Source organism: Rhodofomes roseus, assembly GCF_022264815.1.
Source record: "Rhodofomes roseus strain CIRM-BRFM 1785 chromosome Unknown C8Q71scaffold_7, whole genome shotgun sequence".
Classification (NCBI taxonomy): domain Eukaryota; kingdom Fungi; phylum Basidiomycota; class Agaricomycetes; order Polyporales; family Fomitopsidaceae; genus Rhodofomes; species Rhodofomes roseus.
In genome coordinates, this window is record NW_025952963.1 from 253,664 (window position 1) to 281,542 (window position 27,879).

General features: G+C 55.4%; 10 protein-coding genes across 10 annotated transcripts; 3 read left to right on the top strand and 7 right to left on the bottom strand.

Annotated features, from left to right (window-relative positions):
- Window positions 1-1,254: 1,254 nt before the first annotated feature.
- C8Q71DRAFT_722514 (uncharacterized protein) lies at window positions 1,255-1,557 on the top strand (the record flags this gene model as incomplete). Its single annotated transcript, XM_047921533.1, has 1 exon — window positions 1,255-1,557. One exon carries the CDS (start codon window positions 1,255-1,257, stop codon window positions 1,555-1,557), a length of 303 nt encoding a protein of 100 aa, XP_047780206.1.
- A 1,358-nt stretch (window positions 1,558-2,915) lies between these two features.
- C8Q71DRAFT_750327 (uncharacterized protein) lies at window positions 2,916-8,987 on the bottom strand. Its single transcript, XM_047923263.1, has 11 exons — window positions 8,752-8,987; window positions 8,604-8,677; window positions 7,994-8,235; window positions 7,875-7,936; window positions 7,612-7,804; window positions 7,406-7,546; window positions 6,350-7,340; window positions 5,186-6,292; window positions 3,965-5,130; window positions 3,243-3,911; window positions 2,916-3,186 (listed from the first exon to the last, which is right to left on the bottom strand). Exons 2-11 carry the CDS (start codon window positions 8,636-8,638, stop codon window positions 3,161-3,163), a joined length of 4,632 nt encoding a protein of 1,543 aa, XP_047780207.1. The 5' UTR covers window positions 8,639-8,677; window positions 8,752-8,987; the 3' UTR covers window positions 2,916-3,160.
- Window positions 8,988-9,180: 193 nt separating this feature from the next.
- Window positions 9,181-12,199, top strand: C8Q71DRAFT_750331 (P-loop containing nucleoside triphosphate hydrolase protein). Its single transcript, XM_047923264.1, has 9 exons — window positions 9,181-9,296; window positions 9,356-9,714; window positions 9,766-9,774; window positions 9,833-10,037; window positions 10,099-10,731; window positions 10,788-10,956; window positions 11,015-11,518; window positions 11,582-11,724; window positions 11,782-12,199. The coding sequence occupies exons 2-9, from the start codon at window positions 9,527-9,529 to the stop codon at window positions 12,055-12,057; spliced, it is 2,127 nt and encodes a 708-aa protein (XP_047780208.1). The 5' UTR covers window positions 9,181-9,296; window positions 9,356-9,526; the 3' UTR covers window positions 12,058-12,199.
- Window positions 12,200-12,291: 92 nt separating this feature from the next.
- Window positions 12,292-14,571, bottom strand: C8Q71DRAFT_521637 (uncharacterized protein). The gene is made up of 3 exons (XM_047919110.1): window positions 13,443-14,571; window positions 12,771-13,393; window positions 12,292-12,715 (listed from the first exon to the last, which is right to left on the bottom strand). The coding sequence occupies exons 1-2, from the start codon at window positions 14,320-14,322 to the stop codon at window positions 12,780-12,782; spliced, it is 1,494 nt and encodes a 497-aa protein (XP_047780209.1). The 5' UTR covers window positions 14,323-14,571; the 3' UTR covers window positions 12,292-12,715; window positions 12,771-12,779.
- Window position 14,572: 1 nt separating this feature from the next.
- On the bottom strand, window positions 14,573-16,326 carry C8Q71DRAFT_521458 (Oxidoreductase, molybdopterin-binding domain-containing protein). Its single transcript, XM_047919109.1, has 5 exons — window positions 15,968-16,326; window positions 15,778-15,908; window positions 15,446-15,730; window positions 15,203-15,367; window positions 14,573-15,153 (listed from the first exon to the last, which is right to left on the bottom strand). The coding sequence occupies exons 1-5, from the start codon at window positions 16,104-16,106 to the stop codon at window positions 14,743-14,745; spliced, it is 1,131 nt and encodes a 376-aa protein (XP_047780210.1). The 5' UTR covers window positions 16,107-16,326; the 3' UTR covers window positions 14,573-14,742.
- C8Q71DRAFT_521457 (glycoside hydrolase superfamily) lies at window positions 16,327-18,960 on the bottom strand. The gene is made up of 14 exons (XM_047919108.1): window positions 18,938-18,960; window positions 18,538-18,870; window positions 18,472-18,479; window positions 18,345-18,423; window positions 18,208-18,291; window positions 17,902-18,146; window positions 17,760-17,849; window positions 17,648-17,701; window positions 17,547-17,590; window positions 17,431-17,491; window positions 17,194-17,381; window positions 16,930-17,138; window positions 16,793-16,871; window positions 16,327-16,738 (listed from the first exon to the last, which is right to left on the bottom strand). Exons 2-14 carry the CDS (start codon window positions 18,643-18,645, stop codon window positions 16,548-16,550), a joined length of 1,440 nt encoding a protein of 479 aa, XP_047780211.1. The 5' UTR covers window positions 18,646-18,870; window positions 18,938-18,960; the 3' UTR covers window positions 16,327-16,547.
- Window positions 18,961-21,260: 2,300 nt separating this feature from the next.
- C8Q71DRAFT_795814 (molybdopterin binding oxidoreductase) lies at window positions 21,261-22,592 on the bottom strand (the record flags this gene model as incomplete). Its single annotated transcript, XM_047925632.1, has 4 exons — window positions 21,261-21,647; window positions 21,721-21,885; window positions 21,942-22,241; window positions 22,299-22,592. 4 exons carry the CDS (start codon window positions 22,590-22,592, stop codon window positions 21,261-21,263), a joined length of 1,146 nt encoding a protein of 381 aa, XP_047780212.1.
- An 830-nt stretch (window positions 22,593-23,422) lies between these two features.
- On the bottom strand, window positions 23,423-24,516 carry C8Q71DRAFT_795815 (heat shock protein 30; the record flags this gene model as incomplete). Its single annotated transcript, XM_047925633.1, has 5 exons — window positions 23,423-23,520; window positions 23,554-23,867; window positions 23,919-24,124; window positions 24,183-24,326; window positions 24,379-24,516. 5 exons carry the CDS (start codon window positions 24,514-24,516, stop codon window positions 23,423-23,425), a joined length of 900 nt encoding a protein of 299 aa, XP_047780213.1.
- Window positions 24,517-25,964: 1,448 nt separating this feature from the next.
- Window positions 25,965-26,520, top strand: C8Q71DRAFT_750357 (uncharacterized protein). The gene is made up of 2 exons (XM_047923265.1): window positions 25,965-26,193; window positions 26,257-26,520. The coding sequence occupies exons 1-2, from the start codon at window positions 26,105-26,107 to the stop codon at window positions 26,396-26,398; spliced, it is 231 nt and encodes a 76-aa protein (XP_047780214.1). The 5' UTR covers window positions 25,965-26,104; the 3' UTR covers window positions 26,399-26,520.
- Window positions 26,521-27,638: 1,118 nt separating this feature from the next.
- C8Q71DRAFT_704957 (uncharacterized protein) lies at window positions 27,639-27,806 on the bottom strand (the record flags this gene model as incomplete). The annotated part of the gene is made up of 1 exon (XM_047920421.1): window positions 27,639-27,806. A coding segment is annotated over one exon (168 nt), but the record flags the coding sequence as incomplete, so codon positions are not given.
- Window positions 27,807-27,879: the final 73 nt, after the last annotated feature.

Genomic DNA, 27,879 nt, shown 5'->3' on the forward strand with positions numbered 1-27,879 from the left:
ATGTCACTTCGCTTCGAATGCGATTCTCTACGGCGGGGACAACATTCGATCTGCCCTGAGCAGAGGAGGACCGTCATCCAGCTTACGCTTCAAACGGTCGCGTCGACACAGGATTTGTGGATCACGGACTGGCGCTGTCTTGCGAGGCTTTTCCTGGCGTATCGCCCGACTCTGAGCACGCCCGTCTTCTCGGATTCTAGCGGTGATCCTCGCTTTCAGTCCGAGATTTGGAGGGACGCGGAAGGCGCGGCGCATATCCTGCAGTGTAAGCAGAACGATCGTGGATACCATTCCGAACAGTACAACCAGACGTTCATAGGTATCGACAATCTGTGGTTGCTTTAGTCGTCTATACAATCGGATCGAGACGTTCAAGAGCCGGTGACTGTATATAATTGAGGAACAACAACTATGTAGTCGTAATACGATGCACCAATAGGCCAATGTAGACTTAGAATTGAGTCGTAGGGTAGGAGAGGCTTCCCCGGGCCGGTGACGCGTTGGGCGCTTGAGGAGTTCACGCGAAGGCAGCTCGTCGACGACGTGGACGCGCCGCAACCTGGACTCGGATGCGTGCTTCGAGCTTTCTCAGGCTCTTGCTTATGTTTCGAGCCAACCGCTGAGGTTCCCCTCACGTCAACGTCTTCCACTTCTACCATGGTCGCTGTATCATGCCGGCTATGACAGAAACAGCCTGAGGGTCGGAAGCTACAACTCGTGCGGGGGCGCGGCATCCATATGATCGAACCAGTGCATGCCAGAGAGTCGCGTCGACGATCCTACAGGACGAGCCCACTGCATAGCTTGAGCACTCAGTCGAGCGGCCTACCCATGTTAACCGCATCCTTGGAAGGCCCTATCAAGTTTCGGTATGACCCGTCAAGGCGAAGCCAACGCCCACCGCCGCTGTGTACATTGGGCCCATTCCGCGGGTGAGCCTAACTGCAGTTCATTCTCTATCTGATCTTACCTACCGCCCCCCCTGTCCGTCCAAGAGGTCTTCTTTAGGGTCTGCCTAGGGGAGACTAGATCTTACCTTACGTGCTCTGTTGCGCCGCAGATGTCATACCTCCGATCGCTCGCCTCGCACCCTCCGCGCACAACCCAATGAATGGCTCCTGTTCCACCCACTCTTTCGACCCATTGCCCTACGGCTATATGGCGAGACAGGAGCCTAGGTGCACTCTGTTGATGTTTGCGTAGGCTGCGGGCCTCGTGGCCGCATCCAGAGTGTACCGACAGCTACTGCCTCCCATGACTAGGCTGCTGATGATCCCCACCTCGCGACGTGTACACAAGGTCAGCCGTCGTTACTGTCATCGCCATTTTGCGGCCCCCACTGCGTTCTACCTGGCCACCTCCAGCATCTACCTCGCGATCGCGGTCCACCCGCGCCAAGGCATCCGTAGATGTGCGTGGACGCGCGCGCCCGAATGCAAGGACTACGTGGACGAGTCACACTGGGAGATGCCACTGGTCGCTGGTCGCGGTGCCTCCGTCGTCGTCGCCTACGACGCCATCGCTTTGTATGGCTTCGCGCGCGAGCTCGCCGATTGATGTGGAGTATCCCCCGGACCCCGGTGCGCCGTCATATGAATACGCGCAGTCGACTATCGACATCATGGCATGCAGCATGCCCTACATCAGCAGCAAAAATGCTCACCATCGGTGGCGGTGTCGTCGATTTTACGAACTGTACGGTGGCCTTCAAGGGCGTGAAGTTTCGTGCGCTCGAGTCTCTGCTCGTTGCATGCAGCGTCAGGATATACGTTCCCCATAGCGACCTGAACTACTAGGGGCGTTCGGCTCAACAGGACGCACCTCGGGCTCGTCAGTGCATTGCTTAGCGTCAACATCGAGGTTACTGCGCAGGCACTCATATACGAGCTCGTCCACCTCGCATCCACTACACTAGACCTGTGGCCTCAAGATCGAGCTCCATACCAGGCTCGCTGCCCTCAGTGGACTCGCGTCCGACAATGAACACGAGTGATGTGTTTAAATCATCTGCGGATGCACCAAGACTGTCGCATGGACACAATCAAGGCGACCGCTTTGTACTCGCGCGACGCGGGATGCATACAAACTTCTTAGCACCTCATGGACAAGTCCCCGACCACGACACGGTTGAGGAACCACGCCATCGCTACTGAGTCTGACGCGCTCAACGAGCAGGCCAACGCAATCTCAGTGTCCATTCTTACGTAGTCACTACGGGTACTCGAGCACGCTTTGGATCCTCGAGTTCATCACATCAGGTGCACCTCGTTGCGTACGGTACATCTGAGCACCATGCACATGAGATCCTGCCCACCGCGAGCCTGAGGGCAAAGGGTGTCCCCGTCGATGGCCCCGCTGCTGGTTTCAAACCCGGCTGCTTCTGTGTCGATAGCTCTGGAAGGTAAGTGAATGTCCAACACGAATCCAGATTCGAGTTCACCGATCTATTACAGTATTCGTTGCGTCCAATCCCTACGGCGCGGGGTCCGCCTGCTATGTTCCCCAAGTCGAACGGTATATACAACGAACACATCAGCGTCCTCAGGCTCGCTCGTCACAAACAGCGCGCGTGAGGGTGCCGCTGTCGGCGGGACTGCAAACCGACTGCAAACCTAGCTCGACATTCATCGTCTGCTTTGCCCTGAGCAGAACCTCGACTGCATGATGCCCGTCTTGCTCGGGGAGGGCGGCGGTATGGAGGCTTTTCTACTTGGTCGAGTCCGCCTAGAATGGCTTCGTCCGCAAGCAAGTCGTCGCGTGGTCGATCGAGATGTGCGTTCATGATGGAAGTGCAGTCCAGGCATGCGGCGTTAGAAATAATTGCAAAGTACCTAGCGCGGTTGATGATGTTTGCATGAATTCAAATAGATGCACCGCTCCGCACGCACAGTACTAGACACAGTGATCCGCACATTGCAGTACGACGGGAACGAGTTTCGACGTCCTATCCACCCAACGCAAGGGTCACTCCGACCCGACAGTATTGAGAGTTAAGACTCTGGGCGACGAAGCTTACCCTGTGAGCGCGCCAACATCACAAAGCGCTGCACCTGCTTCAATCGTTCTCTTGCCTCGGGACAGACATGTTGGGTTCTATGTAGCACAAATAATATTCCATAGTTGTCATCTAGGCAGCGATGACATGGATTCATACCGGTCTCTACTCCTGCCATAGGAAAGGTTCGACTTCGGTCGATTAATCAGCTCCTCGGAATAAGTTTCCAGAGACATTAGATACTCACGGACGCAGTCCACATCGGGGTCAAACTGCTCCACTGACGGCACGTTGAGTTGGCCAGCCTCCATGTACCGCTTTGGCATCGGAGCATGGTTTGTAGCAACCCAACCGCCCAATTGGTCCGCGGTGCGCAGGATGCAACCAACTGGAGTTGCTAGGCCTGCCTTCGGCGGAACGTATCGTTTCTCCCTGACAATTGGCCCGCCTACAATGACCTGGGCCAGATGGTCACCCTCTGAGGGGAAAAAGAAAACATCACGATATCTAGCACTTGCTGGCAACAGTACTGTCTCTCCAGGCCGCTGGATTACCACGTCATCCGGGGTGTCCCTTTGGTGGAACAGAGGGATACGATAGACCAGTAGTGCCGTGTGGCTCCAGGTTACATATAGGTACGTGTGCGTCCATGTCAGGGTCCAAGGGCATCGAGGGGAGAGTGCATCACGGTCAAAGATGCCCACATTGACTGAAGAGGTGTGGACCAGATGAGGCGGACTTCGCGTGGGCTTCTGCGTGCAAAGACGGTAGCAATAAAGCCGGACTTGAATATCGTCGCTCGCATTATTTGAGTCGCCTGCCATGCCATGCACCACAGGACGGCCTTCGGCCACGGCGATGTGGAGATATTGTCCGTTGTCAGTGAAATGACACCTCATTGTGAGGATCACGGAATCTACCACATGATGTCAAAGGGCGGTTGTAGGCTCAAGGAAGAGATCTACTCACCGGGCTCCGACACGCCGGTCCGAATCTCTCGGATAAAATAGGTGATATCTTCATAGTCGACAAACAGAACCTGGGCCCGCAGTCCACCTAAGGGCCACACTACCAAAGGCTGACTAGGGTGGAAGGCTGGAGGAGAGTCCGACAACGGGGCTGGTGTACGTCTTGAGAACCGGAAAAGCCTCCCCTCCGACGTGAAAATGCGCATCTCGGCTCTCGGACACTGCGTGGCCCCAGAGCCATTAGCAGCGTTGCGACGCCGCTGGCGGCATCTGTAGCGGTCCTCTTCCGCATAGCGACGTAGCTGACCGTAGGCAAATTCAGATGGTTCGATACCCTCGTTGCTGTCAGCATACTCGCTCTCGCCTTCGTCGAGCCATGCTTCATCTGAGCTTGCTGAGCCGGTATCCACGTCTCCGATACTGGATCCGATTGTATGCGTTCTTGCTGGCCAACCGTGATCTTGTAAGTCGTAGCCACTGGAGGGCACTTGGTCATCGCCATCTTCATTCAGAGTCAAGTGCGCCCTGTCATGATCCATGGGATATTCCGCATACAAATCGTCTTCGGACCCGGTGAGTGCAGAAGAACACTCACTCCAAGTCTCATATCCGCCATCCTCGTAATTGCCAGAAGACTCTGATGAGATGGACGCATCATCCTCGGTGTCACTATCGGGCGATTCCGAGTCAGAGTCCTCGACGGCAGCACAGGGAATACCTGTCAATTGGCCCAGGCTTGCATCCGGATACAAAGAGTGCCTGCGAGCGTTGGACATAGTAGGCGCCACCCGCCGTCGCCGGCTAGCAACAACGGCAATGCCATCATGGCCTTCGAACTCTTCAATGTATCCGATGTTGTTCATGCCCGTGCCAATGAACGCACGGTACTCGCCAGTGCACTCAGCGGTGAATATCTGCGTGCCAATGCGAAGATATTGACCATTGTTGCTGAAAGAAGCCAGCGGGGCACCACCGCCCGGTTCGCAGATGCTGAATGATCTCGCACCGCTGGACATGGACTCCGAGTCGGACGTAGCATAGAGCGCCGCATCGCACATAGTGTCGCTAATCAGTAAGTCTTGGGATTTCTGCAATATTGGTGACTTGTCGGTGCTGTAGCTCCATGTTTCGAGATGGAAACGGAGCTGACTGGCATCTGCTGCTGATCTATGAGACATTGGGTCAGTTGGAGAATTACGGCAGGAGAGGAAAGGCCTCGTACGTGAGTTGCAAAATGCGTACACTGTCTTGAGTGGCGAATGCAGTCTGGAAGTCGCAGACGTAGGCTCCGGACAGCGATTCCCTCGTTTGCGCCGTCGCCTCAAATCGGAAACAGAAGTAGCGGCTATCCAGCGTAGTCAAGAAGTCCCCGCCGGAACCAAGGCACCTCCACCAGCAACGATCTATCTCTCCTGCACACGACCGGAAGTGGCATCTAGGGTTGTCGCAAGTTGCGCACGATAGAAATGGATACCAATCCCACCAGAAGCGATGGTAGTACGTGTGATACTTGCTATCGGAGGCCACGATGAATCGGGGAAGAATGCGTCGAAGCCAGAGCTGGTGGTCCTTGTCGCTGCGTACACTGTAGTGGCTGAACGAGGCATCAATCCATAGGCTTTGTACCTGCATACAGGTGCGGAACTTCGCCGAATGAATGAAGTCCTCCACACGTGAGCGGAACTGTTCCATGATCTGCGGGACCTCGCCAGCAATGGCGCCAGGTGAAGGATCATAGTCATAGTTGTTGCTGTTTGGACTGACTAGATCGAGGTGTTTGTCCCAGTTCTTCGCACTGTACGTGAGGAAGTGATGGGCAGATACAGGTTGATCTCCTGCGTCGACCCATGTGTCATCCCGCCGCCTGAGCAACTGCAAGTACCTGGTCTGAGTGAGGTAAAGGAGACAGGCGTCTGCGATTCGTAGCGGGGAAATGCGAAAGTTTGGACTCGGAGTAGTAATGGCGTGGCGGCGTCGGTTATCCTCGTCCATGTCTGAGCCATCGTAGAGAAGCTCTGCCTGTCTGTGTAAGAAGTCGAAGAGGGTAGAATGGAACAGCCGGCACGTTTTCTTTAGATCGTCGTAGCCTTGGTCTCCTGGCCCAGGCACAAGACTCGGAGACGGTGAAGCTGAACCAGCACGTACGCCACCCGGGTGACGTTCATGCCCGACCTCGATCAGAGGCGAGAGAATGCTGAGGAGCGTGGACAGAAATGGCTTGCGCGAGTCGTCAAGATACCCAACTTTGCTGTTGAGTATTGCGATGGCTTCTTGTATCTCTCCGACCGTCAGTGGTCGCCTCGCAAATGTTACTAGGGATAAAACGTCGCTGAATCATCATTGTTGAGCTGACCGTGGTCTCGAATATATCAAGAGTCACACGTACCGTGAGATTGAGGCTTTGTTGCTCGGCAGTAGCTTCAAGCTGTCAAGAAACCTTGCGTAATACTCGTCTAGCTCATCTGCTCTCCCGTCCTCCAAAATCTGGTTAATCTCCGCTGAGTTGGTAGCCTTCTTCAGCTCGACGACCATGAGATGTGCCCATAAGAAGTTACTCTCCACGCGCTTCATGAGTCGTTGTAGGATGGACTCTCGCTCGGCCGCTGCTAGTGGCACAACGGCGGGGTCGAGGATAGATCGGGTTAGGTAGCACCTGATTCCCGCTTGGACTGCGTGTTTGATATCGAATTGAGTATAGTTCTCGAGTTTCTTCCTAGTGTAGGAGACGTCCTGTGAGCTGATCCAGAGATGGACACGTCGATTTTTATCGGATGAAATGAAGCGTTCGATCACGTCCAGAATACTCCGAGCATCAGGAGCAGCCAAAGTGTCTCGGTGTAGAGTATCGTTCACCGCCTTTGCTGCCTCTTCATCTACTCCGTCGATAAAGAAGTAGACTGTAGGTAGTGCCTGAACAAGTGTGTCCAAGATCGACCGAACCCGGGAGGCCGCATCTTTCGTCTTGTCATCTGCGAGACGGGACAGCGTGGGGAGGAGCGAATGTGAATCCGGGTAGTGCTGTGATGCCCAGAATTCCCAGAGCTGTACAGCGATGGACTTCAGGATATCAAGAGTCGTGAAGGTTTGATCAAATCGGAAGAAATGTGATGCCACCGCAACGGAGGGCTGCTCTTCCCGGACGGCACGTACTACCCTCTCGCAGAGTGTAGTCTTGCCGGATCCTGGTGGCGCATAGACCCACAGCGCGGTGGGGACTGTGGAATCCATCTCACCCTTCCTCCATGCCTGGTACGTAGGATCCTCAAAGATCCATGCGCAACACTGATCCTCGATGGCCGACAGTTGGCGGCTGTTGGTAACAAACGTGGGTCCTCCTGTAGAGATAGGTTGCCCCAAGAAACTTCGTATTGCTTTCTCTACGTAACGGTATTCATGGTCAACAAGCCTCACGAATGCGAATGTGCAGAGGCTATTGACTAACCTGATCTCTCCATGAACTCACGTTCTTCCTTGACACGCTCGAATTGTTTCTCCAAGATTTCGGCATTCGTCCGCATGGCAGCAATGATATCATCAAACCTATCTGCCGGGAGAACAAGGGCCGATAAGATGCTAGTGATTCCTGGAGTAGCAGCAGGTTAGCGAAATGATACGATAGGTTTCACCCATGGTCGACTACATGCTTACTATGACGGCCAAGCTCCCGAAAGACCCTGCTCCAGAAGCGGAACATGTCGAAGAAAGACTGAAAAAATGCATCTTCAAGATCCAATGATTCACCGAGGATGCGGCCGTATGTTGCGATCCTTTTCAAGTCGTCGCCCAGGAGAGTCAGCGCTTTGGATATCTTCTCGGGAACCTTGACATAAGAATCAACAGTCTTGCCACATGAATGAGGCGTAGATTAACATAGGTCGTTCCGAGCAAAGTAGAATATGTTCAATGCTCACTTTCGCGAGAACGGATACACACGCCCACACCGCCCCTGACACATTTGTAGGATCGAGTGATGCTATGTGGCGAAGATGAGGGCTGCTGGAACCATCCCAGATCAATGAGTGAAACGTACTCAGAGCATTCACAACTCCGTCGAAGGTTTTCTGGGTACCCGCTAGAGTTTGCAGAATCTTGCCGGTGGCCGATGATTTTGACCGGCGTTCATCAACCTTTTCCTTCATATCACGGTTGACGCTTTGCGGGTCCTGTAGTTTATCTTCGCTGCAATATCGGGCGAAGAAGTCTTTGGCCTTGGCTTTCTCGTCGAGGCCTTTCAGATATGCCTCGAAGGCGCGCTGGAAGGGATGTTGTTTCCTGAGAACATAGTCGTTAGCAACCGATAGTAGCAACTGCATTGCGTCACCGCGTGGAGGCGTTTGCATCGCTCCGCTGAATGCAGGAGCGGGGAATAAACGACGGTACTATGTGCTGGTCATTCCAGAATGCACTGACAGCGCTCCCAAAGTTTTAAGGGAACAGAGATGATGGTCAGCACTATCGGTCCGTCAATGCGAGCACATGGCTAGTGCGTGCAGAACTTCTTCGAAACAACTCGTACGTGCTGCTGAACAGTGATGAATCACGCATACGGATTCTCAGTGCACGGGTGTACTAGCCGTCTCGTGTGGCATCGCCATGCCCTCGGGCTGAAGGACACCTCAGCAGTGAATGACAGTACTCACGTTATAGTAGCAGCGTTTTCTGTGGGAACAGCCATGGCCTGTGATATGCCGCAGTACAGAGCTGTTGGAACGTGCTGAACGAGAAGATGCGCCGGGGCATGCATGAGCAGAGCAGATCAGACAGGTTGAGACGGGTAGGGAGGCTCACGTATATATGCACAGTTGCCTGTGGTTCGCATCGGCGTAGATGTGGACAAGGATCCGGGTCCAATGCATTGCGGCCTAGATATAAGTCCCAGCGTATGCAGCGCAGCGCCCTGCACTGCCGCCGCCAAGTAGGATACGCAGGGGGCGCCCAACCGGCGCCACAGATCTACTATATCGGGCTGGGATCTCAGCCACCCTACTTACTGCAGTGCAACTTGAACTTGAAGGTGTCACATACCGCCGCGAAGTTCACTGCATGGTGTCTCGCTCATCCGCATCGACTCTCATGAAAGAGCGATACAGCACGTGACAGAAGACGATCGCAAGTACGTATGCCCTGCCAGTGGTTCCGGTTAGTATCGAGACAACAGACTCATCTTGATGGTCTCGTACCCCTCCGTGTGGACGCACCGTGTCGGAGCGGTGGTGGGGTGCGTCCACACGGAGGGGTACGAGACCACATCTTGAGAGCCTAGAGGACCTGGCCCTTTGATGTCCGCCAACATCCGATCGGAGCGCGTTCAAACTCTGTGACTCATTCTTGTAGTAAGCTGGTACCACACTCGTCCATATGCATCTAATGACCCAAATGATCGGTTTGACAGGTCAGGCCTAGGTGCCACAGCCCCCAGTGACAGCGGATGCACAGCCTGGAGGTACAGACGACACAGAGGACGCAGGATGACAGCAATTTGGATGGACAGGGAAGAATGGCACGTGTTGATCCTCACCACCGCAGCCATGTACAGCCGCAGAGACAACGTGCATAAAGTCTGATGTGTTCTGAACGTTTGCGCTTTCATCCTTCCATCGCCGTCGTTGACCTCCAGTCCGATCCATCCAGAATGAGCGGTGTCATTTCTGATGCTGCAGACACTCAGCTTTGCGCCGAGAATGATCAGGTCATGATACCAGAGGCAGCCTTGCCTGAATCCCGCCCACAGATTGCTCGTTACGATATGTTGTACGTGCCAGAACATTGCGTCATTATGATGTTGCATTAACCAGTCCATAGCTTCAGCCAGTACGTGTCGCAAGGAGGTGGACACAGTCTACAAACACGCAGTCTGACCACGTCTTAGGCGTACATTAAGACACGAACTTCGCAAGACGCACAAGCCAGTAACCCCAAAGAAAAAGGCCATCATTGTCGTCAAGCGTCTAATTAATTCTCGAGGTCAACTTGAGAATACGGTGATGGAAATCCATCAGGAGGCGTTGCGCAATACTTTGCTGGCAATAAACAGAGACGTAGAAGGACTCGAGCTTACTGCGAGAAAGCCGGCTGTGAGTCATATTAGCGGCTCATCGTCACACATTACTGAAGCGACGGTTATGATTTACGAAGCTGGAGAAAGATGTATTCTTTTTTTCCTATAGACAGCTCGAAACCCGGCGACGTGAATTGGAACAGTCGAACATTCCCGAAGACCAAGAGACGCTCGAAGGAATTTACGCGGCCCTACGATTCATTGACGAGGATCTAAAGGATAGCATAGCCGATTTCGACGTTCTCATAGGTCAGCGGCAGATAACCTACGAACTCCTCTGGGCTCTCTTTCGCCCAAACAGCTACGTGCACGCCTACGACACTGATATTGATCAACGCTATGTCGCGTGTGCAAAAACACTCGAGTATTACGAGAGCACGCAAAGGGGAAAGTGGGCTGAGATAGAATGCGACATCATCATCCGTGACGATTTGGACTTGGGGCTCACTAGGATAAAATTCGAGGTCGACAACTTCCCCGGTGCACGGTCGATTTTCGACCTACCCATATATCCCCTAGAACATTACCCGGACCATGATGCCCTATACAAGGCTGCCGTTTCCCGAGGGAAAGATTACGTTGGTTCGAACCTCCATTTCTACCAGCACCATGGAGCCGGCACCGTCCACATTAGCGACCCGGACGATCACGGGCCTACAATGCTCTTGATGCCGGGTCAAGAGCGCAAAGACCGGGGTCAAACACTTCAGGTATGAGTTCATTGTAATCTCGGACAGCGATGCCACTTATCAACGCGGCTCCGTAGATACAAGAGCGGATCATGGTTGACGTAGAGTCCTTCTACGAATATCAACCACATAGCAAATTTATACGCCACGTGTATCGTCGCCTCGATCCAACGAAACTATTGGAGAAGGATTATCTTCTCTGTACGCCGGTGCTCCTTGGCTTCTGCTGCGCTACCAAAGCATGGGGTACGTTGACCACTCGCACGAAGAATGACTGATCTTTGAAGCTGACCACATGGTACAGGTGCCTTTGCCATTGGTAGGACTACAGAGATTCAATGGTCGGACGAGCCCTTCGACACTCTTGTGCTTGGGGACGCGCAGAAATCGCTGATATCTTCTCTCGTTATGGAGCACACGTCACATTCGCTCGGATTTGATGACGTGGTTGCAGGGAAGGGAAGAGGCCTTGTTGGACTCCTGAGCGGGAATCCCGGTTGCGGCAAGACGCTCACAGCGGAGGCTGTGGCGGAGTTCACCCACAAACCGCTGTATGCCGTCAGTGCAGGGGAGCTAGGCACTAGTCCCGAATCCACCGACATACACTTAAGGCGGATTCTTCGAGTCGGACAACGCTGGAATGCTGTCGTGCTCATAGACGAGGCGGACGTCTTCCTGCGGGAAAGAGACAACATCGACATCTCAAGGAACGCGCTAGTCTCAATCTTTCTCAGGCAGGTCGAGTACCATACCGGTGTCCTCATCTTCACCACGAACCTGATCAAACAAATCGACGTCGCTTTCGAGAGTGCGTCTGTCTCACGAGCGCGCAGAGCGTGGGCGTGTGGCTGACAAAAGTTCATGTCCGCAGGTCGAATCCATTTCTGTGTGCAGTATCCCGACTTGGACTACACGTCTCGCAAGGCCATCTGGCAGGCATTTCTCCTCAAGGCCGGCGTCCCCGACGAAGAGATCAGTCGACGCTTCGCAAAGATTCCGCTCAACGGACGCCAGGTTCGTTCGCTGATCTGATGACCATAGCGTAGCGTCGTTGACTTCTCCCTTTCACAGATCAAGAACGTCGTCAGCACGGCGAAGTCCATAGCATGGGCTGAATGGAAAGCCCGCAGATCGTCCGCGCAGGGGCCCACGGCCTCGTCTGAGGCCCCGAAGTTGACGCCTGAGCACGTCTATACGGTGCTCAATGTCATGCAGGATTGGCGAGTGGCTAAGTCTGGGCGCACCCCGTACCTCCACCTCATCGTCCTCGGTGTCGCAGGGATCGTGTGTGCCCTGGGCATATTGGTTTTGTGGCAGTGCAGGGCTCTCGTTTCTTTCTTCCTTTAGCCTTCCTTTAGCCAACCTTCTACAAGTTCGTACGCACGCATGTTGTGTAAACGCGGTATATACTGCCTGAGTCCTTCGTGCCGCATGCATCGAAACCAAATCACAACGAATGACAATTCCGTCTTTCGATCTTGGTGCTCGCTATCGATTGCGCGTGCGCGAATAGTCCCATGGCCGCAGGTGCACGAGATTTGTTACCCACCATTGGCACAGACCGTTATGCCTACTACGATCAAAACATACCCGGCGAACATGATATCTACGTTTGAACCACGCGCTTACGGCCAGCAGGACATTCTTGTACAACTGTATCAAGTTCGACAACAGTGTAGTACACATTAGATACAGAGGTATACAGTAGCATAAACAACAGTAGATAGCAAGGATCCAAGCACAATACAAATAACCCGTGTGTCGTCGCATCATCAAGGTGACGGTTTATTTTCCGAGAGCAGGTAGGGGACGCAGGATAGAGAAGATGGTAGGATGTAGTCAAGGTGTCTCGGAGGTGTTTTGGAAGGGCACCGTGTCACGGACGCAACACTGACGTTGAGGGCGAGAATCGCATTCTCGCCAGGTGGTCGCCCTAGAGTCCGCGCAGTGTTCACCGGGTATGTGGGCATGGCGTTTCAGGGCGACAGGTAGCAGGCTATAAGTACTGTGAGTCGTAAGCTGACAGCATAGAAAGTTATTCAAAACAGAAACGAACATACCAGAGGCGGTCATAGTATGTCCATCACCGACTCCAAGAGCACTCTCGGCTTCAGCAGCACGCTGCGGGTCAGCGGGCCCTCAGGCCCACCATTCGCCGCAACACCATTGCCATTCACACCGGTGGACGCGCTCCCGTTGGGTTTCGGCCCGCCATTCGCCTCAGGCCACGACCCGTGCCGGATGCATACGAGGCCGAACTCGACGGTACACAGCACCTTGCTGCGCTCCGATCCATGGCCCGCATACACGTTCTCCATCGCCGCCCAGTCGAACCACCGCTCGTCCTTGTCCTTCCTGCCCACGTTCCCGGGGTTCACCCAGGTGACCTCGAATACGTTGCTCATCACGCCCTCCCGGACCGCGCGGGCGATGATCTCTGCGCGCTCGCTGATGCGCGCTAGTGCGGCGCCGAAGCGCGAGCGCAGCGGGTCGCGGTGCACGCCGCGGCTGTCGGTGCACCCGGAGAGCGCGAGAATGGCGAGGAGCCCCCGGAGGTTGGTGTCGTTGAGCTGGAAGATAGGGGCGGATGGCGAGTTGGGTGGCGCATCGGGTCGTTGGGGGAGGAAGCGGCGCGAGTGACTGTTGGTGAGGGCTCGCCAGCGTGAAGCGGCGGCTTGTGGCTCTGCAACACGGAATAAGTAAGGAGGAAGAGTGAGCAAGTGCGGACTGACCTGTTCGGTTCATCTGCTCGAAGAGGTTCCCAAGGAACTGGTCGATGTCGTAAGGGAGACCGAAGCAGAAGGCGTTCATTATGCGGCCGACGCAGAACACCTCCCATGCCTGGATGGCGAACTGCACGAGCGTCGGGTCGGTGGAATGGTCGCGCGTCACAAGCAGGTTCGTCATGACAGGGCCAATGGCGCTGCTGAGGAGCTCGCGGTCCGACTGTCGGACGAGGTCGACGCGGCGGTCCAGTGCCGAGGCAAACTCTTCCGCCGCAGACGCAGCGAGCTGGACGATCTCTGCGTTGAGGTCGCGTAGGGCCTGGAGGAGCTGTGCACCAGACCACTCGTCTGTCTTGCTGAGGAATGTCTTGAGACTCGCGACCTCCTCCGTGCGCTCCTGCAGGGCGCGGTGGGCCATCTTGTACGACGACAGCAGGGAGTCGTAGGATGTGCGCAGGTCGACGGGATTGGGGGAGGGTGTGTGGTATATGCGGGGCTGTGCGCTGAGGGCGTTTGTGGGCGGGGCTGGGGAGGAGAGGACGGAGAAGGTGGCGAGGGACTGGCGGGCGGACTGGAGGTCGCGCTCGAGGGCGGCGATGCGCTGCTGCAGGGCGGCATTGTCGCGTTCGAGGAGCTGGGCGCGCTGCCGCTCCTTCTCCCTGTCCTCGATGGCGATGCGTGCGCGTTCGCGATCCAGCTCTCGTTCGCGGTCGCGCTCCCTCGTCCAGTCCCGCCGCAATTCGTGTGAGTATTGGCCACGTATCCTGGGTGCGGCGAGTGTCGAGGCCACGGAGTAACCGTCGTCGGTCAGGTAACGGTCCTCCAGATCGTCAGATAATCGTACTGAGGGCAAGATCCAATCGAGCAGAGTCCAAAGCGAGTTCATCAGCGATGAGCGGTATCTTCATCCGTGGCGGGCTTTGCAACGAGGCATGCACCGGCCGAGCGTGTCATCGACGGGTAAGGTTTGTTCTGGCCGCTGTGATGAACTCGAGAACCGTTCTTGGCCCTCGGAAGGTTGCCAGTATGTTTTCGGAGGCCACACGGTTATCAGCGGGAGTGCAAGATTGCGGGCAGAGCGGCGTAAGCCAACCTCGAGCCCCAGCCTGCCCGCTGCAACGTGCCCAGGAGCGCCAGAAATGCACATTTCGGGCGTTTTCAGCCTTTCTTCTCCCCATCTCCCTCGACGGCCAACTCCCTGCTCCATCCTCTCTGCTGCGGGAGACAATGTCGCCGTGCGGGCTACTATTCATTCCCCACATGGAGAAATCAGCCCAGGAAGGAGCACAACGAGGTGCGTCTACTACTATGATACATCCAACAGTCTCTCGCCTACGGCATCGTATGCCACTCCCCGCAGATTCCAGTCCGCGTCTGGCTGCTGCGTCGTCCCCGCCATATCCGCCGCCCGGCACCAGACTTTGCCTCCTCTCCCGTTGCTCACCTCCGGCACGTCCAGTATTGCTTCCCACAACGTCCAGCTCCACCGGCCTTCCTGGTAGATGATTGTCGCCGGCTCCCAGGCTTTGCCCTCATCGATACTCACATCCACCTCGCTCACTTGTCCGGTGGAGCCGCGCACGGCGTACCCCTTGACCTGGAGCCTACCTGGCCGCACAACCTTGACGGAGGCAACTGCTGAGTTCAATGGATTGGCCTGAAGTGCGGGGACCTTGGACCACCAGTCCTCCTTGTCCGCCATCTCGTGCGTCTGTACCTGCTCAACCCCGTTACCAGGCGTATGCACAAGGACGCGAGCTCCACACCTTCGTCGGAAGCACCTTGTAGTCTTTCTTCTGGTAGAAGTTCTCCGACTCCCGGTCAGCCACAGTGACCTGGTCCACCCACTTCACCCAGCGCGCCCCCGTGTATCCTGGCACGACCACACGGAACGGGAAGCCATGGTCTGGTGACAGCGGGCGGTCGTTCATCTGTCAATGGGGCACGCATTACCGGGTTCACCGCCTCAGTACTCAGCGCCAACCTTGAGCTTGTTCCAGTGAACCCACCTCGTACGCCAATAGCACGTCCTCACCTTCGTCCAGCGCCTTCTCCAGCGGGATCGATCCGCCAAACCAATCGTCGTTCTCGCATGGCACGACGTGGGACGCAAAGCAGAGGTGCAGACTGCGAATGCGCTCGTCCGCAGCAGGCGGGGCTCCCACCTGCTCGAGGAGCTCGCGCATGCTCACGCCCGCCCACTTGCAGTTCGCGATCGTGCCTTCGCCCCAGAGGAGCCCTTCGACTTCCTTGCCGTTCCGTTCCTGCATCGTCTTCCGCCGATTGCCTGCACACTGTGCCTATTCAGCACCGACCTCTCGGGAATGGGGTGAGTACCTACTTGCAGTGCGGCGACCACCTCCTTGCGTCGGAAATCTCTCTTCAAATCGTTCAACGTGAACGTTCGCTCGTGCCGGACGCGTCCGTCGACTTTGACGCTGAAGGTCGCTGCATCCAGGGCTCGGATCGGACCTATACTTGCATGCGAATGAACTATTCAAGTCTTCAGCTGGAGTTGGCGAGTGACGTACAATGATTCCGACTATATACGAGTTCGTCTGGTGTGTACGGGTGTTGGACAAGCTCTGCAATGTCCGGCTCTGCGTTGTATGGCTGTGCGCCTAATTCATGTAGTTTGTCGGAATGCTTCGGTTCTTGCGAGAAGTTCATGCTCAGTCAAACAAAGCCAGGCAAGTGTCCCTTACGTCGCGAGTAGACGATTGAGAGTTGTAATGGCAAGTTTTAGGACTTCTAACGAAGTCATGGATGCAAGTGATCTGTGGAACTTCCCGTTGGGTCGTGGAGACTCAACGTCATAGCTGAGCCAGCGGAGCAGACTGCTGGGAATGAGCAGCTTCCCCGACATGGAAATACCGCTTCAAACTTTGATTCACACTGCGTAATGGATACAGCCAATACAAGCCTCGGGATATGCAACAAAGCAGACATGCGAGAGAGAGAGCCGGAAGGGGGTGTCAAACCCCAAAAGGCGCGAATGCAGGAGGAAGGACAGAGATAGACGGGTCAGAATAGATACCGTGAGTGCGTCGTGTGCGATGCAAGTATGTAGTGAATGGACGACGCAGAGCCCGATCCGGGGAAGCTCGCGGCTCAGAACTTGAAGAAGCGGGAATTACTCCGAGCGACCGCGGCCGTTTTGGCCGCGATGGCTGCGGATAAGGAGGGGTTGGGCACCGTGCCCGCCTTCGGGGTGGCGGTCAGAGGGGCCTCCTTGCTCTGGTACTGGACCTTGCCGTTCGTGGTCGAGCAGGTGCCGTCAGCAGCCCAGTCGCCAGAGTCTCCTGGTGGTCGCACATCAGCGTTTGGGTTGCAGCAGGACTGGAAGGCGGTCTTACCACCAGGGGTATCGCCGTAGCTCCACCAGTTCGCCGTCCAGAGCTGGCCGTTGTATACGACTTGGTCGCCTCCCGTGTACTAATGATACGATGTCTACGTCAGGGTCGGGCGAGCCAGATATACGATGTAAACGTACTGCGACATTGGCGACCCACGTCGCGACTCCCGCGCAGTCTCCAGCGCTCGCAGTCGTGGTAGTGGAAGCAGAAGTGGTGGAAGCAGAAGTGGTGGTCGCCGAGGATGTCGTGGGAGCCGCGGTCGTCGAGGCCGTGCTGCTGGGAGTTACAGTTGTGACAGAACTGCCAGTCAGGTAGCCCTTGATCGCAGCATCATAGCGGTTGTTCGCTGCACACGATATCCTGAGTTAGCGTCTACTTTCCCGGTCATGGGAATGACTGACCATATGCCTGCGAGGCGTCCCAGAGCATGACACCACCAAAAGAAGAGTACTGTTGGCGCGTAGCCTGGGCGATGGCTCCCAGGGTCGCAGCGTCAACGTAGCCAGAACCAGCTGCCGTGGACGAGGCCGGTGCCCCGATGTACACCTTGACATTTGGGTTCGGAGAGGTGTTCTTGGCCCAGTTATCCCTATATTCGCGTTAGGTGGTAAGAGGATCCTTGGATGCGTCGAACTCACCAGGTGCCAAAGTTCCAGTCGTTGGAGTTGTCGTAGTTGGTCAACCCGCAGTAGTTGTTATCTAGCCGAAGTGGTCAGGAAAGCCTTGGCAGAGTCTCGGGGCCAGGGGAACTCACAGAACTGTACATAGATTGCATCGAAGGACTCTGCGTTGATAACGCTGTGAAATACGCAGTTAGTGCGGGATGCGGATGCGACTTCAGATGCTTGGACTGACCTGCCGATATATGCATCTGGGAATGGGCACTGTGGTGCAGCGGTGAGGTAGTATCTGTCATACGGATTGTTTCATCGTCTATAACGACTCGATTAATGCGGTATGGACTTACGTCTTCGAGCCAGAATTCATTAAAGAGCGGAGGGCCGAGACGAAGTCAGTGAAATATTCAGAGGAACCACCCTCGATATCGAGATCAATTCTACATCGCGCAATCGTCAGCATTTCTACGTCCACATTGTGTCCAGACATACCCGTCAAGGACTGCATTACCGAAAGGGCGGATGCTGCTCGACCCTCCGAGAAGGAGGTTCCAGATTGTCTGAGCGAATTCTTGCGCCTGGCTCGTGTTGCTGAAACCAGCAGAACCAGTTGCACCACCGAGACTCATAGTGACGATTTTGCCCGCATTCTGGCACGTCTCGATGTCTGACGCCAAGAAGGTACACTCTGGCAGCTGAGTACCATTGAACACCGGGTCGTTAGCGGTGCTGCAAGTCTGGTGAAGAGAACTAAGATCTCAGTATAAAGGGTCAATGAGTGTGAGACGCAAGACTGACGTTCGCCAGATCGAGGGAGGGTTCACCTCCTTCGCCGAAGAAGACGTTCATAAACGCCATAGGAATGACGTCGATCGAGTCATCCTGGGCACAAGTTCAGTCAAGTCAGATCATAAAGGACACCGAACGGCACTTACCTGGCAGTAGTACGAGATGGGCTGCTGGTAGCCAGAGCTGCTACCACCTGCAGCCCCGTACGAGTCCTGACCCCAGTAACTGAGACAGCGTGAGCTACATATGCGGAGATTATTCATGAATGCTTACACAGCGAGCTGCAGCGGGAACTTCGGTCAGCTTTGTACCTTACTACCCGGATCTTCTAATACTTACGTTGTCTGAAGCACTGTTCGAGAACGCGGCATGGACCAAGGTAAGGTCGCCCACGAGACCCGACAAGCCAAGCCAAAAGGCAGCAGACGAAGACCGGCTGAGAACCATGCTGAAACAGCGGGGGAGGAGGGGTGAGGGAAACGGACGCAGTTCGCATGCCCTTTAAACTGCCACAGAGACACACTGCATGGTAGGCCAGGAGCTTCGGCGCGCAGCTCCTGTGCAGGAACCTACAATAGCACGACCGTGACGCGTGGACCTGTTTCTCGAGCGGAATGTGCCCGCGTGTAGCATAAGCGGGGTGATTATCGAGCGGCGAGCTCGGGGCAACTTCTGCAGGAACGGACGACCATGCGGAGTTCATCAGCTGGCAGCGTATCAACGGTTGAGACTTGCATACTTAGCAGACCGGCAGAAGCTTGTCTTCGTGATAAGCCTCGGTACTTTAGAGAGGACCGTGAGTGAGACGTGCATTAAGGCACTTCGCGGCATTAGACGCAGCTTCTTCCGTTCCAGCGCCCCGAGAACGGAATGCAAAAGAGTATGATAATCGCAGAACGATTCTCCGTATCTCCTGTGAGCAATTCAGTCTGTCCTATTAACATTCGGGGTGCGTGATAAGGCACATTTGGATGGACTCGAGTCTGTGTGAACGACTTACACGCGTAATACTACCTCGCTGGCAGCACGTCTGACAGCGACCCAATTGATGTACTGTCTCCCTGTCGTGTGTCTCGCATGTTGCGGAGAGCGGCGCTGCTCTGCTCGCACTCTACATTGATCGCGGCTGATCTTCGTGCATTTCAGATAGTCGAAGCCTCGCGGTGCTCGAGAGGTCGGACACATCCTCGTATGGTTAGCATTCATGAGATAAGGGGTTCACGATGCAGTTCAGTCGTGGGAGGCGTGTGCAGAGCAGATGGCGGATGGCTCGCCATGAGAGTCGAGTCCAAGATGGCAACCTTCACGCCCTCACGCGCACGGGGCGTCTAACAAACATACTACCCATATCCGGTCGCCTTGCAGATCAATTCGCAAGATCCAGCTCTTGCGATCGTCCACTACCTGCATCCTGACATTAATTTGATTGGCTTATCCCTCACCGACGCATTACTACTACTTACATTGAAAACAGACCAGGTCAGCTCGAAACTCCTGGCTGTCGTGCAACATATCCGTTGCTTGGGCTCCCATGTGCACTTCATCGCCTGCACAGAACTGTGATCATCTGGACCACATGGGCCAGGGCGGATTTGAGGGCGCGTTTGGTAGCCACCATGCAATTGAGTAGTATCATGTCACTTCATCGTTCAGAGTTTACTCTGGATCAGGTCGGTGACGCCGCAATCAAACAAATGGCAGAGGACAGTGACTTAGTCGAGCCCGGGACAGGCCGCGACACGGTCCGACGCTCAACTCGCCTTGACACTGACAGTTGGACGGCGCAGGCAGTCTATTCTTCGATCCGGGCCCATGCATACTTCAAGCTGTACGCTCCATGCTCTGGCACGTACCATATTTTACACATCGTCCGCCCCTTTGCTTACACGGGTACTGCTGCGGCGCTGATATGTCAATTCTCAGGCATCCGGCTGCAGCTGGCTCTACGCTACATGTACCTGAGCTTAGGGTATGTCTCTGTGTGTCTGGCTCGAGCATCTGAACCTTGAACGTTTGAACGCATGCCAAGGACCGGCTCAGCGCCCGATTCAACCCAAGGTTGTGTCATGTTAATCTCGTTAATCTCGACCTGAGATACGATGTGGCCGTAGTAGATCAACTACTCACTTGGGACCTCCGACGGAGATGTTGTCTTCCGGGCTCCGGCACCACCGCTCTTGTACTGTCGGTCATTTCACACCTCTAGACCCCGCCGCTGCCGAAACGACAATAGCCTTTCCGCGGTCATTGCGAGTCTAGAATCATAGAACGACGTCCGAATGGGGTGCCTTCGTAGCTCCATGCCTGCTACCGCGCTGTGATCTGGACATAGGTTTGGAACAAGCCTGGACATACGTGTGCCAGCATCACTGGCAGGAGCTGCGGAGGACCACGCTGTAGGTAGCCCCTATACACACGGTGAGGTTCTATGCTCGGAGACCTGGTGATATGTTGTGTCGCGATTACCATGTGACGGATGCTCATTGCTGGCGGTGCCGCATGCACCAAACGTGCCTGGGCATGCTCGTCGCTGTGCGTCGAATAGACTGCGAGGGCTTCAGAGATGAGCGTACTGTGCCTTGCTGTGCGCATGACTCGCAGAATACTTCAGATCGCTCGCAGTGTCGCACCACACGGGACACGCTCTGGGATGTCGCGGAGGTGCTGACCGCCTGATTTGACAGCACTAGCATCTGGACCAAACAGTTCCTGGCCTTTTTCGTGCAGGAAGTTCTCGTATGCCTTGACTCTGCAATTGAATCCAACTCGGGTTCCTCGTGGCTCGTCGGCTGAGAAGTACAAAGGGGCTCAGGTTCTCGTTCAACCGGGCTAGATGTGAATGCCACTCACACGTACGTATCCAGCAATAACCTTCTTGAGTGAACTGTCGTAAGTGAGACTTACCGAGAGAAATTTGAATCTACGGTTATCACAGATCGGAGGGAAGCCCAGTATACACCAGGCAGTGGTACTCAGCCGTGGTTTGACTCTGACAAAATCAGTCTGACATTACTATACGATATCACAATACGTACTCGACCTAATACTCCAAGGGACACAACTCAGAACGTCTTCACGCCCCAGGGACAATACGCTACCCCCCGCATGTTCCAAGGACACGTCTGCTGCTGCACGTTCCCCTTCTCGTCGGATGCCCGGATGTGCATTGTTCCGTGCATCCCTTCCTCTACCGCGACGGATGCCGACCATAGCGTCCAGCTCCACTTTCCGCCCTGGTACGTAATCTTCGCAGGCATCCAGGCCGTCCCTTCGTTAAGCGTAACCTCGATCTTTGTGACCCTGGCTGAGCCTCGCCCAATAGCGTATCCTTTCACGAAGATCTCAGTCGGCGACCGACGGGTGATAGAAGCTACGACGGAGTTGAGCGGAAGCGTAGTCATTGAGGGGTATTTGGTCCATGCATCCTTCGCTTGCTCCTTGTTCTCGATCTAAGAGCGCGTACGTTAGCTCCATATTACTATTGGCACTATTGGCAGCAACGCGGTCGGAATTTGGGCCTACCTCTGGTGGCAGAACCTTGTAATCTCTCGCCTGGTAATAGTTCGGGCTCTCTTCTCGGCAAATCTCAATCTCATCGACCCACTTTACCCATCGCGCGCCGAGATAACCAGGGACGACCGCCCGCAGTGGTCCGCCACGATCAGGGCTCAACGGGGCATCGTTCATCTACAGAAAGATATATATCGTGTCCTGCAGATGATAGGGAGGACGACTCAACATACCTCGTACGCAAGTAGAGCGTCATTCGAGAGCGCCTTCTCCAAAGAGATACTCGCGCCGTAGTAAGCATCATTCTCGGTTGGCGTCACGCTCGAATTGAAACGAACATAAAGCCCAGACGGGCCAGTGGTGGTTTCGAGGTCAGATGCTTGGTCGAGGAGACTACCGGGCAGCCCAGCAGCAGCAAGCACATCGCGCAGACGCGCGCCTGCCCACTTGCAGTTCGCGATGACGCCGTCGTCCCAGAGCACGCCCACGACGGGCTTCAGGGTCGACATCTCTTTGCGCCGATTCCCTGCACACTACATAACCGATATGTTTGATAAGTTGCTCATCTTCATCTGTTTGACGCGACGCACCTGCAAAGCTGCCTCGACCTCGACCCTCTCGAACTGCTCTCGGACATCCTTCGCTGTGACGATTCTTTCGGCAGCAAATGATGGCCCGTCGCCCTTCAGATCCCTGATTCTGATCTTCACCTCAAAGTCATCCCAATCGTACTCCTGCACGGGTCCGTGGTTTCGGCAGTACACTAGCTCCTCAGGCGTGATGGGGAACTGGACCAGCGCGGATGCCTTGGGTTCCGCGTTGAACGGTTGGTGGCCGCGAATGATGAGGAGGTCAGAGTGCGGGACCTCCTGTGAGAAGTCCATCTGTGGTGCAGACGTTGCTTTCGCGGTGGAAGGGCCGGGCTGCAAGCTGAGTCCAGCCATAGTTTCTGGCATAGCGCAAGCGTATCAGGGTGACCAGAATGACGAGAAGCGTCCGGGTTCCGTGTCTTATATGTGTATCAGAGGGTGCCGTGAGGGGTGGACACTGGCACGGGCACGCGCGGCGAGTCAGGAGGCCGGCTGAAGTCCCGCGAGCATGCTAACGGAACTTCTCGATGCTATTGTGCCGAGTAGCGTGGACCCATCGTGAAGGGTGTACGTACAAGAAATTCCGAATTGCATTCGGAATTACTGAGGCTGAGCTGCGCTGGGGAGCGGGCATGGGATACGCACCTGGAACGCAGTGTTCTTGGCTTGCCATGCCCTCGCACCTGTGGGCGGACTAGTCGAAGAACCTGCAACGGAGCCTGGAGGTGGTCATACTCTGCGTGTTTGTGTCCCCGCTGTTCAGCGGCGAGGCGCCGCCCAGGCTGAACTCGAGGAGAAGAGAACGCGGTGGCACTGGACAGAAGCGTCCGCCTCGGCGTCTGCCGTTTCGACGCCACCGGGTTCCAGTGGGCGCTCTCAAGTTCAGCAACGGCATTCAAATTGACCATCTCTTCCAAAGCCGTACCGAATGTATCTCACCCATACTTAGCGTTGAGCAAGTGTCATGATATGTGGCTCCTATGTGTACGATGTGGGGATGTATGAGGCTTATACAGTAGGCTAGATGTTCGGACAAAGGATGGAGTAGATGTAACGTGGATGAGAGGCTGTACAATATGGAAATGGGATATAGGTCCGAGTGAAGGGAAGCGGTTCTAATACGCTCATACAGTCTGCTCAGGAGCGGAAGCAGCGGCGGGCCCAGGCGCGGCAGCCGGAGCAGCCTGAGGTGCCACCATCGGGGCAGGGGCCATCATCGGGGCTGCAGCAGGGGCAGCCACCGCCGGGGGAACACCCTTCTCGCCACGCACAGCGGTCGCGTTGTTGTCGACATACCTGCCCGACCGGAAACCGAACGCCTCGTAGTCGACGCCGCGCAACTCCCAGAGGAAGAACGCGAGGAAGACCGGGCCGGTGAGGATGTCGAGGATGCCGTACCAAATCATCTCGGAGGTGACCGTGATGACGTTGCCGCCCTCCGCGCAGGCCCAGGCGATCGGGTACGTGATGAGCATGAACGAGAAGTAGCCCGCGGCGAGGTAGTAGCCCCGACGGACGACACCGCCCGCGGCAAAGCTGGAGGCGGGGGCGTGCCAGAGGAGGACGTACCTGGGGATGCTGTGAGCAACAGTGCAGATGCCCGGCTGTTAGACGACGTACCAAATGTAGAACAGAGAGACGAGGCCGAAGGTGTAGTAACCCCACTTGTAGGTGCTATGCACAAGTGCACCGACGAGGCCGCTGACGACGATGACAAGGGACATGAAGATCGTGGTCACGATGTCGGACAGAGGCAAACCGGTTGCCAGGAGCATGACGAGTAGGAGGATGGGGAAGTTGATGAACCACTGGATGTAGCGGACATACTACAAGCCCCGCCGTCAGATCAGATCACCGAATGAGGAGAATGAAGACAAGGCTCACCCAAATCTGACGAGTTCCACCGCCGCGGAACTCGGCAGCGATAGGCGTCGCCCCAAGATCAGAGGCCATGGAGAAGTACGCGATGCTGGCAGTCGTGAGGACGATGACCGCCAACTGGTGAAAGAGACGCGTGCCGCGAGGCCTCTGCACTGTGGTTAGCACTTGACCACGGCAGCATCAACTGAATAACACGTACCATGAGGGTCGCACCAGCAACCAGCAGAGTGCTAAGAGCCATGATAGAGAATACTGCCCACAACCAATCCGAACCATGGGTCGAGAGGTTCTCCTGCGCATTGGGCGGATTCATCGACACTGCCTGATTGCCTGCCATCGCTTAGACTGAACGGAGTCGGGAGGCGTTGAGAGGTAAAGACAACGGCGTGCAGAGTGATGAGAGAGGCTGAGAGACTGCTGCTACTCGAGGTGGTCTGTGAGCGCATATTATATACGGACCTGGGTCAGCCTCCAATTGCTTCTGGGACGGCTGGCTGACGTAGGGATCGGAGGTGGCTGACACGTCTCCGTTAGGCTGGAGGCTGGACTTGGGCTGGACACGAATATGCGGTCCAAAGCGGGCTAGTCGGAACCCGAGTCAGCCACTTGTGTGACAAGCGAGTTCCGGTGCGCCTGTGTGGGTATCTATCCACTAACCATTGTGAGGTAGGAGGAACTCGCGATCGAGTGCTGTACGCACATGTTTGAACGCCGACGTTACGGTGTCTCAAAACAGCAAATTCGAGCATGGACCCTGAGTGTAGTGATGCGAGGATGCAAGTGCACAAATGACTGCGCGTACGATGGTATCAGTGCCCGAGAAGAGCCGAGATATTCGGACGAATGAGGTACGAGTACCTACTAGTCTACAGAGACGAGTTCAGCGGTCCGCATTCTTCGCGTCATGTATGAGAAAGGAATCGGAGTCCTGTCCTTATCATCAATCTCGGTCATCCCAGACTCTCAAATACCAGACGCGAACTGTGCGTTAGGTAGACATGTGGAGCCGGGGTCGAGTACTGCGCGGTACCGATGCACTGATGCATACGGAGAGGTGGCACGGCAGAAGTCACCGCGCTGGTCTCCGACTGGTTTCGAGCGGCCCAAGCAACGCGGGAAGGCCCAGCTCCCATCGCTGTACGGCAGGTCCATTGAACGATACACAGATACACGGCGTTCCAGTATGCATACAAGCAAGCTCTGGGACCAATGCCGCTCGGACAAATGTGTCGCTCTGGGACAAGCTGGCCGATACCGCCCTACGCCGCTACCATGCACACCATGAATCCAGTCAAAATGTAGAGCTAAGGCAAAAGCACACACGCACGAGCTAAGCTTTAGTGTCCCTCGCGAGTCGAAGTGCGAGCCGAGTGATTTAGCGTTTGCGGCATGGCTCTATCGATCCTTGGAGCTGTACTCAGCCTATAGGCATATGCACGCGAATCCAGGAGCAGTTGAAGACGTCCAGGCAGCCATCGTGTGTTGTAGTCACCTGTGTCACCGTCGAGGCATTTACACCAAAGAAAATGGCCATGGGCGATCTCATGGGTCGATCAGATTCATAATCGGAGTGAATCATAGCACGCGGACTTGAAGCGCAAAGCGTTCTTCGAACACAGCCAGAACAGATAGTGGCAATAACATAGCGGGAACATCACAGCAATGAGTCTCGCGACGACCGAGGAGGAGGAGGAACAGGAGGAGCAAGTAGCAAGGAGTGCCGCGGTTTGAATTTGAGTGTGCGACCCGTTCACGTGGCTACCGACACGGCTTGCCGCCGACCCTATTCGTCGCTCTCACTGACACTGGGCCATACATCCGCCGACTGCCTACAGAACCCCTGCTCGCCGCTCCCTATCCTATCCCAGCACTCACCGCTGCTCTTTTCATCGCCCTCGCCGAGCCTTCTGCACGCACTCTATAGCATGGCGCTCGGCAGACTCTTTCACTATGCGGTAGACGCGGTCCTATTGTCGACTGTTGTAGCAGGGGTCAGGCGATCAGCGGGATTCAGGTATGTGTTGCATGTAGTCGGGCTCGACCAGCTCTACGTTTGACTAAGACGTGCTATTTGTAGACCTGATACAGAGAGCCTGCTGCCCGATCCTACTATGCGCTCGATAGCGGACCGTTACTTCGGTGTCGGCGAGACGATCTTCGATATGATACAGGGGACAGCAGTCAACAGCCAATACTTCAAGAAGGATAGCAGGAGATGATTATGGCTGGGCTCGAGAGCATGTGGACCTTGGATTATGGGTGTAGCTGGGTGTAAGCTATCGCTTTTGTACTATATCGTTGGTGTGAGATCAACGAACCTCTATTTATTGACTCAGACCTTGTCCTGTAGGATATGCAGTTCAGAATCGGTGGTCCTACTCTGTGGGTTAGTATCGACTCGGAGGACCACCTTCGGTCTGCAAACCTCTTCCCACCCAGGTGGATCATCTGGACCGAAGGTCCGTCATGGGCGTGTCCAGAATCGGTCGCTACAAGTTGATGTCCACCACGACCCGCCGACGGTTTTGCCACATATATTGTGTCACATCCAGGACTACTCGCGTTGCATCTATGAAGCAGCTCGCGACGGAATAGCACGGAGTCGTCGGGCAACCCGTCCTGGATCTGCACTGTTCAAAGCCTTTACGCATTGCACCATGCACACTCGGGCGGTGCCACGTATCTTGAGCGACCCAGTGGGGCGAGGACACACCAGTCTGCACCATGAAGTCGTGGTCATCTACGTTCAACGTGGACCCAGGGAGATAACGTTGTCGTTGCATCGTACATGGTAGTGCTCGATGACGCGTTAGCTAAGACGAGACGCATCTGAGAAACGAACACCCCTCGGTCATAGGGTGTCCCGTCGCAGCTTCTCGCCACCAGCCATGTCTCAAACGTTGAACGTCGAACGTACGCACTTCGATGCTACTAGATCTACTATCAGGAGCTGGCTTCAGTTCATTGTCCCGTATAGCGGTCCGATATTGCCGTACGCCTTATCTCCCGCTCACTGGACATGTGTCATATAAAATCGCGCTCCTCCCATCAAGAAGGCCGTGCCTAGAGTTTGCCTCAGGGCCTGCCTTGGATGTCATCCGGATGCATCCACGCATCCATGGGAAAACCATCCACGGATAAACCATCCATACCCACGCTCGTCTGGGTGTGACATCACGTAAGGCTGCGCTCGTAAGACCCGCCGTCACGCCCAGTGTCGGCCTTGCTTAAGTCGTCGTCGCCGCAACTCAACATTCTTCGAGCATAGGCCATTTGGTACAGGAGTGGGCCCAGTCCGGCGTGATTAGATAGCGATGTATGTAGAGCTACTTCGAAGAAGGGTACAGAAATTTATATATAATCATATTCTACACTCTCCTGCTCCTTCAAGTTTGAATGGTGCAGAGTTCATGACAATGGCTCCTCCGACAGAGACCGTCGCAGAGGGCGCAGAGGGCGCTAAATGAGCAATATTATGTCTTCGGCGACATTGTAATCGAACCATGGGGCATCGGCCCATGCGCCGAGGCTCATCTTCGCACGAAACGTCTGCGAAGACATGGCGCGTTGGTTCCAAGCGACCTGGTTGCGGCCTTCGGAAAACGCGAGCTCTGCGTCGGCTGTGGTTGTTAGTGGAGCGCGCTCTTTTTCAGTACATCGACTCACAAGTCAGATGTTGAAACTCACCGGGCGCGGAAGC

What these genes read in the sequence shown, in the direction of transcription:
- C8Q71DRAFT_750327 (XM_047923263.1), bottom strand. Translation starts at nt 8,638, where the DNA reads ATGGCTGTTCCCACAGAAAACGCTGCTACTATAAC. An exon ending in GTACGCATTTTGCAACTCAC is followed by an intron (nt 5,131 to 5,185) that starts GTACGAGGCCTT and finishes AATGTCTCATAG; the next exon opens with ATCAGCAGCAGATGCCAGTC. An exon ending in CCCCGATGTGGACTGCGTCC is followed by an intron (nt 3,187 to 3,242) that starts GTGAGTATCTAA and finishes AATCGACCGAAG; the next exon opens with TCGAACCTTTCCTATGGCAG.
- C8Q71DRAFT_750331 (XM_047923264.1), top strand. Translation starts at nt 9,527, where the DNA reads ATGTGTTCTGAACGTTTGCGCTTTCATCCTTCCATCGCCGTCGTTGAC. An exon ending in TTACTGCGAGAAAGCCGGCT is followed by an intron (nt 10,038 to 10,098) that starts GTGAGTCATATT and finishes TGATTTACGAAG; the next exon opens with CTGGAGAAAGATGTATTCTT. An exon ending in CTGCGCTACCAAAGCATGGG is followed by an intron (nt 10,957 to 11,014) that starts GTACGTTGACCA and finishes CACATGGTACAG; the next exon opens with GTGCCTTTGCCATTGGTAGG.
- C8Q71DRAFT_521637 (XM_047919110.1), bottom strand. Translation starts at nt 14,322, where the DNA reads ATGAACTCGCTTTGGACTCTGCTCGATTGGATCTTGCCCTCAGTACGA. An exon ending in CGAGCAGATGAACCGAACAG is followed by an intron (nt 13,394 to 13,442) that starts GTCAGTCCGCAC and finishes TCCGTGTTGCAG; the next exon opens with AGCCACAAGCCGCCGCTTCA.
- C8Q71DRAFT_521458 (XM_047919109.1), bottom strand. Translation starts at nt 16,106, where the DNA reads ATGAACTTCTCGCAAGAACCGAAGCATTCCGACAAACTACATGAATTA. An exon ending in AGGTGGTCGCCGCACTGCAA is followed by an intron (nt 15,731 to 15,777) that starts GTAGGTACTCAC and finishes GAATAGGCACAG; the next exon opens with TGTGCAGGCAATCGGCGGAA. An exon ending in ACGTGCTATTGGCGTACGAG is followed by an intron (nt 15,368 to 15,445) that starts GTGGGTTCACTG and finishes CCCCATTGACAG; the next exon opens with ATGAACGACCGCCCGCTGTC.
- C8Q71DRAFT_521457 (XM_047919108.1), bottom strand. Translation starts at nt 18,645, where the DNA reads ATGGTTCTCAGCCGGTCTTCGTCTGCTGCCTTTTGGCTTGGCTTGTCG. An exon ending in CCATCTCGTACTACTGCCAG is followed by an intron (nt 18,292 to 18,344) that starts GTAAGTGCCGTT and finishes ACTTGTGCCCAG; the next exon opens with GATGACTCGATCGACGTCAT. An exon ending in GGTAATGCAGTCCTTGACGG is followed by an intron (nt 17,850 to 17,901) that starts GTATGTCTGGAC and finishes TGCGCGATGTAG; the next exon opens with AATTGATCTCGATATCGAGG.
- C8Q71DRAFT_750357 (XM_047923265.1), top strand. Translation starts at nt 26,105, where the DNA reads ATGGCGCTCGGCAGACTCTTTCACTATGCGGTAGACGCGGTCCTATTG. An exon ending in AGGCGATCAGCGGGATTCAG is followed by an intron (nt 26,194 to 26,256) that starts GTATGTGTTGCA and finishes TGCTATTTGTAG; the next exon opens with ACCTGATACAGAGAGCCTGC.